At 56.4% G+C, this 7,642-nt stretch overlaps 2 protein-coding genes across 2 annotated transcripts in view; both read left to right on the forward strand.

Moving 5' to 3' along the window:
• Positions 1-37: 37 nt before the first annotated feature.
• Positions 38-2,146, forward strand: GFER (growth factor, augmenter of liver regeneration). The gene is made up of 3 exons (XM_014466319.2): positions 38-127; positions 247-443; positions 1,128-2,146. The coding sequence occupies exons 1-3, from the start codon at positions 80-82 to the stop codon at positions 1,288-1,290; spliced, it is 408 nt and encodes a 135-aa protein (XP_014321805.1). The 5' UTR covers positions 38-79; the 3' UTR covers positions 1,291-2,146.
• Positions 2,147-5,684: 3,538 nt separating this feature from the next.
• The window catches only part of SYNGR3 (synaptogyrin 3), a 2,999-nt gene continuing 1,041 nt past the window's right edge, over positions 5,685-7,642 (forward strand). Inside the window, 1 exon segment of the mRNA XM_023764478.1 lies at positions 5,685-6,013. Within this exon segment, the coding sequence (XP_023620246.1) occupies positions 5,896-6,013 (118 nt within the window). The 5' untranslated portion in view covers positions 5,685-5,895.

The following is a 7,642-nucleotide window of genomic DNA, read 5'->3' on the forward strand; positions in this document are numbered from 1 at the left end:
CCCTCTTTTCCCCCCCCCCCCCCCCCCCCGCGTTCGCAGGCTCCCGGGCCGGCCTCCCGACCCCACAGGCCTATGCCTGATGGACGTGCGCCCCCAGGGTTGGCTGTGCCTGAACTTTGCCCCCAAGGTAGGCCCGGATCCGCGCAGGACTAACGTTTGGAGCCTGGGCCTCCGGCCGGGGAGGGAAATAGGGGAGCGTCATAGGCTTCTGGTCCGGGGAGACTGACCCTTCGCCTCCTTCCGCAGCGGGGCAGCAAATTTAGAGAAGATTGTCCTCAGGATCGTGAGGAACTGGGCCGCCACAGCTGGGCCGTCCTACACACCCTGGCCGCCTACTACCCCGACCTGCCCACCCCAGAACAGCAGCAAGACATGGCCCAACTCATACATTTATTTTCCAAATTTTACCCATGTGAGGAATGTGCAGAAGACATAAGGAAGAGGTAAGTTATTCTGTACCGTCTGCAAGCAGCAGAGCATCCCCCCTGGAGCCTGGGCCCGGGCCCTTGACGGATGTCATAAAGGAGAGCCTCAGAGAAATAGGTGCAGAAATGGCAGAGAGTTGCCAAGAGCAGGGACAAAACAGTGGGGATTGGATCATCAGCCATCTTTCTACTCAAAGGGCAAGCAGCCTGGGGCCGTCTGGCACCCATAGGCCTTTCTGGATGTGGGGGGCAAGGCAGCCCTTGCCTTTTGAAGCCTGGGCAGTTAAAAAACGGTCTCCTGCTGAGCGGAGGCACCAGGGCCCCAGTGCTGAGAAACTGGTCTGGCTGTTAGGTAAGCCTTTGTGCAGGCCCCACCCTTTCCACACTGCTTGGGGCCAGGGAAGCTGGGTGAGGCTTCCTGATTGTTATGAGGTTGTAAAGTTGCCTGATCTGAGTTAATGTCTTGCCCTGGGCTCTTGTGCGGGATTATCAAGCTCCCCACGTGAGGTTTTGAGCAGGCCGAGGAGTCCACCAAGCCTGGACACTATGGGGTCAGCCCTGTTCTGGGAATTACTGTCTCAGAACATGAGATACACCTGGGTGTAGCTTACAGCAGCATCCCATCTCTCTCTGAATTGAGCAGGTGGACCACTGCCCGTCCTCATTCTCTGTGTGCTTCCCCCCCCCCCCGCCCCCCCACAGGATATATAGGAACCAGCCAGACACGCGCACACGGGCATCTTTCACCCAGTGGCTGTGCCGCCTGCACAACGAGGTGAACCGAAAGCTAGGCAAGCCGGACTTCGACTGCTCTAAAGTGGATGAGCGCTGGCGTGATGGTTGGAAGGACGGCTCCTGCGACTAGAGGGGGGCCAGCCAGAGCCCATGGGGGCTGCCTGGCTAGAGAGGGGCAGGGCAATCATTAAAGTGCATCGTAGCACTCTCTAAAGTGGCAGAGCCAGAGCCTGTTGTGTTTCAGTTGGGTGTTCCCCAGCCACGTCCCATGGGGCCCTTTCCTTCTCAGGGTGCTTGCTGATGGCACCCTGATGGCCTCCTCCTCAGCTGAGGTCCTGTGGGGCTGCAGGTGAAGGAGTAGGAACAGCCTAGGCTGTCCCCTCCCCCTTCTTTTTAATAAGTTTTTATTGATTTTTAGAGGCATAGAGAGATAGAAACATCGAAACATCCATCAGCTGCCTCCTGCACGCCCCCTACTGGGGATTGAGTCTACAACCAGGCATGTGCCCTGGCCAGGAATCTACTGGTGACCTCTTGGTTCATGGTTGATGTTCAACCACTGAGCGACACTGGCCAGGCTAGGCTGTCGCTTTTTTCAGGATGTGGCCTCCTGCCCATCTCACACCCTGGTGCCCACTTCCCCACACAGGAAGGTGATAGGCTTGGCTGGCCTCTTCTGTCCCACAAAATCCTTGAGACCAGGCCATTGTCTCCCTACTGTGGCTAGAGACAGCCGCAGTGCCTGTAGCCTCAGAGGCTGTGTGCTGTTTGCCCTCAGGAAAGAGGCCTGAGGCTCAGCTTTCCGCCCTGCTCAGTGCCTACAGGGAGGGAAAGTGCAGGCATGGCTCTCCTCTGAGGGTCACCGACACCAGCTCCTTTTCTGCTCAGCACATAGCCTTCCCTAGCAGTACCAGGCTCCTCCAAGGCTCCTTGGGGTCAGCTTCCTTGGAACTCGAGACAAATAAAATGCTGAAGAAGTGACTTGAGAACCTGCCTTCAGTGTGTTTGCTGGGACTTTCAGTGATGGACAGGGCCTGCCCTCACTCCTCTGGTCAGCTGCTTCCTCCTGTCCAGACTCTGGCTCCTTAGAAAGAGATCCCAAGACAAGAGTGGGCCAGGATATCCCAGGAACAGCAAGGAGGCGGAATTTCTGGAGCTGAGGGAGGGTTAAAGAGGTGAAGGGGAGTCAGCGTGAAGTCTTCAAGGCCCCAGCAAGGACATGGTTTTAACTCCCAGCTTCTGTGACAGGAAGGTCTTGGAGGATTTGGAGCTGAAGAATGGTGAGATGTTACTTCGGAAAGTTTCCTCTGAGCTGGGGTGAGGCAGGCATGGGTGGAAGCAGGGAGAGCAGGCACCCATTGGCAGCTGAGGGGGAAGCTGGCCGCAGGGTGGATGGGAGAGGATGCCGGATATATTCTGAAGGTACAGAAGAGGAAGAGCCAAAGGTGACCGGGGTTCTGGCCCAAGAAGCTGGGAGGATGGCGTTGCTCTTTGTATCAGTGAGATGAAGAAGGCTGTGAGGGGAGCAGGTTTGGGGGTGACCTGGACCTAGCTTTTGAACCTTTCTGATCTGCTCAGCCATACCTGCTCCCAAGCCTTGGCTCCCAGCAAGAATGTCCCAGCAATAGTGTGTCCCATCCTATAGTCATAAAGCTCTGGTCTCCTCTGTCCCCCATGTTTCAGCCTCTCCCTAGGCAAAGGGCCAGCCTTTGCCACGGCCTCCTCACCACCTTCACCTGACCTGTTCTCCCAGGGGTGCTGGCTTCCACAACGTGCTGCCCAGGTGACACAAAGAAATAGGTGGGGACTTGTCAGCAGATAAGTTTTCTTCCTCCCCTTGATGGACTGTCCCCAGCACATCTCTGGCCTATCCTGAGTAGCCTGTGAGCCACTGTGGTCGGTTCAAGAACATACTGCCTATATCTGCTCTCTCCTTGCTTCATTTCCCTTATCCCCTAACGCGCTTCCCTGAAGTTTCACCCCCTAATAAAACTCTTAAACTTTGCCACAGACTTTTCCAGGGCAACCAGGTGAAGACAAGTGGGGCTCTAGTCCAAGAGAAGGTTCTAGCTGGAGCTGTCAGCACAGTCCAATAGCATAGAGGAGAAGAGCCATGATCATGTCCGGGGCCTCTAAGGATCACAGGTTGGACAAGAGGAGGAAACCTGAAAGGGTGACAAGGAAGGGCCTGTAAAGTAAGAGGCACATGAGGAGAAGGTGACATTCATTAGAAGCCTTGCTAGGAGGGTGGGGACCTCGTGTCTGAATTGCCCCTGTAAAGGGAGCAGTGACATGGGGACAGCTGGAGGGGCAATGGGGTCACGAGTTGATGTTTTTTAATATAGAAGAAAGTGCAGCATGTTTGGGTGTTGATGCAAATGATTAAGGGGCAAATGGATGATGTCAGAGACCAAGATGGGGAACAGTTGCTGACAGGTGAGAAGTAGTAGGACTGGATGCAGTTTCATGCACTTGACAGAAGACAGGTGGGCAACACCTCTGGCCACACCTGCCCTGGGATAGGTTTCCCAGGAGGCTGGGCCAGGCACCACCCTCTGTCCACACAGATGCTATGACAGAGACCTGGATTCGAGTCCCAGTTCTTCACTTTCTATGATCCAGAACTCAACCGGTCTGCCTATTTACCACCTGAGAAGTGGGGGTGATGATAGTTTCTACCCCCACAGGTCATTGTGAAGTACTTAGCACTGTAAATGCTCAACAAATGCAAACTTGTCTTATCGTTGCCTAGATCAGCAGTCGCCAACCTTTTGGACCTCACGGACCACCAGTGGTCCTAGAATGCCGGAAGCCGGTCCATCCTTGCTGCTTGACACAGTCGCTGCAGGAAAGAAACATCTGCACAGCATATGTTTCAATGGACCTGGCATATATAGCATATTGTTCTTAATATGTTTGCTCTCAGTGCCATGTGTTTTAACCAAGGTCACCTCTCTGAGAAAGGTTGTTTCCCCAGGTGGGGATTTTTCCCTGAGGTTAGGGAGGGGATACAACCCCTTAATTAAGTGCCAGGCGGGTAGTTAAGCTACATAATCTTTACTCCCTGGAATGGAGATAAGAAACGCCCTAACCTTTGTAATAGAAATTGACAGGATTAAAATCGGCTAGTATAAATACAGATGTAACAAGACAATAAACATCAGATCCTCATCAGGTCCTCATCAGCTCCTCATCAGCTCCTCATCAGATCCTAACCAGAACCTAGCCAGAGAACATGGCAAAAGATCCTGGACAGAACCTGGCTACAGAACTTCACTGTAGAACCTAGACCGAACATGGCAAAAGAACCTGGATAGAACCTGGCTAAAGAACCTGGTGACTGAACCTGGCTGAACTTTGGCTGGAGATCCTGGCTAGAGGTCCTGACTAGGCTGCTGATCAACTGAAGGCTGTCTTCGTGTCATTCCTTCTTCGCCGACTCCATCCACACCTTTGGGGACCCCTGGACCCGCTGGGATTGGACCCCAGCACTCGGATAGAAACATGGGAGTCATCCGGGCTCCCGCTGGGCTGGGCTGGGCTGGAAGGAACCTGAAGGAAGGGACACTAACGGGGGCCCGGGGATCTATGGAAAAGACCCAGCGGTGGTACGGGGCCGGGAGGTCCCAGTTCAGCCAAACTCCCATCTCTGATGGTTCTCCCTGCTCCTTGGCCCCAAACGAAATATGTCAGTCACAAGTCAGTCCAGGAAACCCAGGCGCATGGAAGGCTCAGAACCACCTTGGAATGACACCTGGCCACCCACAGGGAAGGAGCAGAGATGCCCCAGCTCCCACTTATTTTTTTAAATAAACAATTGTGTTTTTTAAAAAAATACATTTTATTGATTTTTTACAGAGAGGAAGGGAGAGGGATAGAGAGAAACATCGATCAGCTGCCTCCTGCACACCCCCTACTGGGGGTGTGCCCGCAACCAAGGTACATGCCCTTAACTGGAATCGAACCTGGGACCCTTCAGTCCGCAGGCTGACGCTCTATCCACTGAGCCAAACCTGTCAGGGCCCCAACTCCCACTTATACTGGCCTGTGGGCTTTGCCCACCTGGACAAGTGCCCCTGGGAGCAGAGACCATCCTCTCTCCATGTCAGGCGGCTAGGACCCGCTGAAGGAGAAGCTAGGGTGGAGTGTGGGTGGGAGGGGGACTCATGGGGGGAAAGGCCCCAGTGACCAACCTTTGGTTTGCAGGGGACCAAGGCCAGGGAGCCCTGTTCCTATTTCCTGAGGGGGAAAGACACTAGAGCCATCTGGCCTAAGTTACACATTCATGAAAGGGCCCTGCTCAGAGGAGAGGCATGGGGTCAGGTGCCCTCTGTCCATCTGCCCGGATACAGCAAAGGCGGAGCCCGGTGCCCGCCTGCACTGCTGACTCCTTGTGAGGGGCGGTGAGGCCCCAGCTCCTTAGCCCTGCCCCCTCCCTGATCGTGATCTGGTGAGTCCATCTTGGACCCGGGTCATGCAGCTGAGGGCTGGGGGGGGAAGGAGAGCAGACGGGAGGGACCAGAGGGCTCCAGCCTGGTGCGTGGACCAGTGAGGGGGTGCGGGCTCGGCCCCGCCCCGCGCGTCCCCGCCGCGGCCAGTGCGCGCTCCCGGGAGGCAGCGGAGGCAGCGGCAGCTCCAGCAGCGTTCGCAGCAGCCCCGGGCTATCTTGGGCAGGGCCGGCCGGCGGACAGACTGACAGAGGGCGCCAGGGGTGCGCGGCCCGCTGGGGCCAGCCATGGAAGGAGCTTCGTTTGGCGCGGGCCTTGCGGGGGCCGCCGTAGACCCCGTGAGCTTCGCGAAGCGGCCCCAGACCCTGCTTCGGGTCGTGTCCTGGGTGAGTGGCCGCTGTCCCGGTACCTGATCCCACCCCGTCCCTCGCCCTCACCCTCTTCCTCGCTGTCCCCTCCCTCGCGGGCCGCAGGTTGGGGTGACATCACCGTGCTGGGCGCGCCCACCTGGAGCGGGGGAGGGGCTGCCGGCGACAGCCTGGGACCTTGAGAGGTCACTTCCCGCCGTCCCCCACCCCCAATTCCTCCGTAGGTCGAACGGTCCCCTTCTTAAGCCCTCGCTCCGTTTTTCCTGTTCTCATGACTTAGAAGCAGGCACAGGGGTGGGGACGGGATTCACGGAGGGGCTCGGGGAGCTGAATCTGGCACAGCCCCCTTCCCCGCCCCCCTCCCGCTTCTCCTGCACACACACCCTCCAGGCTCCTTAAAGGGAGCTGGCCCTTCCCAGGCCCCCCAGTTGCAACTGTGGGGGGGGGGGGGAGTTTGATCAGGGATCCTCTGGGTGGGGCAGCCAGATGGGGCTCTACTTTGGGATGGTTGACTGGTGGTGGTGTGGGAGGGGCAGATTTTAGGGGCAGTCTAGCTTATCGGGGCATCCCTAGGCTTGGTGGCCTGCTCCTCCTTAATACTTCTCCAGGTAGGAGAGATGGGAGGTGAGGTGCCGAGTTCTGGGTTTTGTCCAGCCAGTAACGCCTGGTAGCTACATACTCGATGGTCTTGAGTAGGGCGGTGCCCAGTGTAGGGCAGGGGGAGTGACTCTGGCCAGACCAGGATACAGGAACCCTACCTTCAGGTCCCAGCTCTGGTTCCACTTGTGTACCACTCCGGGGGGGGGGTGGGGTGGGGGGGGGGAATCCAAAATCTTGACCTCCGTTTTCCCCTTGGATCCAATCTTCCAGGAAGTAGAGTAGGAAAGGAGAGAGATGAAGTTGAAACTGGAGATCTTTTTTTAGAAACAGGCTTGCCCAGAGCTTAAAGAGCTGCATCTGGCTTAAAAGGATCATGGTCTAGAATTTAAAAATAAAATGAAATGAAATGACTGTGTTCCACCTCCTACCTGCCTTCCAGCCCTCGTGAGGACAGAGCGCTGACGTTGAACTGAACCCCAGAGATCAGTCCTCTCGCCTTTTGAGCCCAAACACTTATAGTCATGTGGGGTCATCAGCACTTGAGTGCCCACCAAGTGTAGAATGCTGGATGGACATTCTTTCTCCGTCCCCAACACCCCATTAGCTGGGCCTGTCCATCACGTATGATATGCTAACGGACAGGGCCACACGGCTTCTACATGCCGAGGGTGGGCAGGTTCCGTTCCTTGGAGTGTCCCTCTGCTGTGCCCCTGCCCCCTGGCCTCTCTCTCCTGGCTCCAGCCCTGCCTCCCCCAGGCTCGAGCCTGGACTCACACTCTGGAGGCTCCTGCTCCCACCTCTTGCGTGGCCCCCACGCGGTGCACAAGACCCAGCTCGAATGTCAGCCCCTGCTCTTACCAGCAATGCGACCTCAGACAAATCACGTCACCTGTTGGAGCCCCAATTTCCTCGTCCGTAAAGGGAGTAAGAACAACGAAGGGCACCTTCGTGTTTTTCTGGGAGGATTCTATGAGCGAACACGCATAAAGCAGCAGTTTTAGGCATCGTGTCTGGGCATAGGGATGCTCTCTACACGGTACACGTGGTCCATGATGACGAAATGCGG

The sequence above is a fragment of the Myotis lucifugus genome, unplaced genomic scaffold (assembly GCF_000147115.1).
Source record: "Myotis lucifugus unplaced genomic scaffold, Myoluc2.0 scaffold_332, whole genome shotgun sequence".
In the NCBI taxonomy this organism is placed as follows: Eukaryota; Metazoa; Chordata; class Mammalia; order Chiroptera; family Vespertilionidae; genus Myotis; species Myotis lucifugus.

What these genes read in the sequence shown, in the direction of transcription:
- GFER (XM_014466319.2), top strand. Translation starts at nt 80, where the DNA reads ATGGACGTGCGCCCCCAGGGTTGGCTGTGCCTGAACTTTGCCCCCAAG. An exon ending in GCCTGAACTTTGCCCCCAAG is followed by an intron (nt 128 to 246) that starts GTAGGCCCGGAT and finishes CTCCTTCCGCAG; the next exon opens with CGGGGCAGCAAATTTAGAGA. An exon ending in GCAGAAGACATAAGGAAGAG is followed by an intron (nt 444 to 1,127) that starts GTAAGTTATTCT and finishes GCCCCCCCACAG; the next exon opens with GATATATAGGAACCAGCCAG.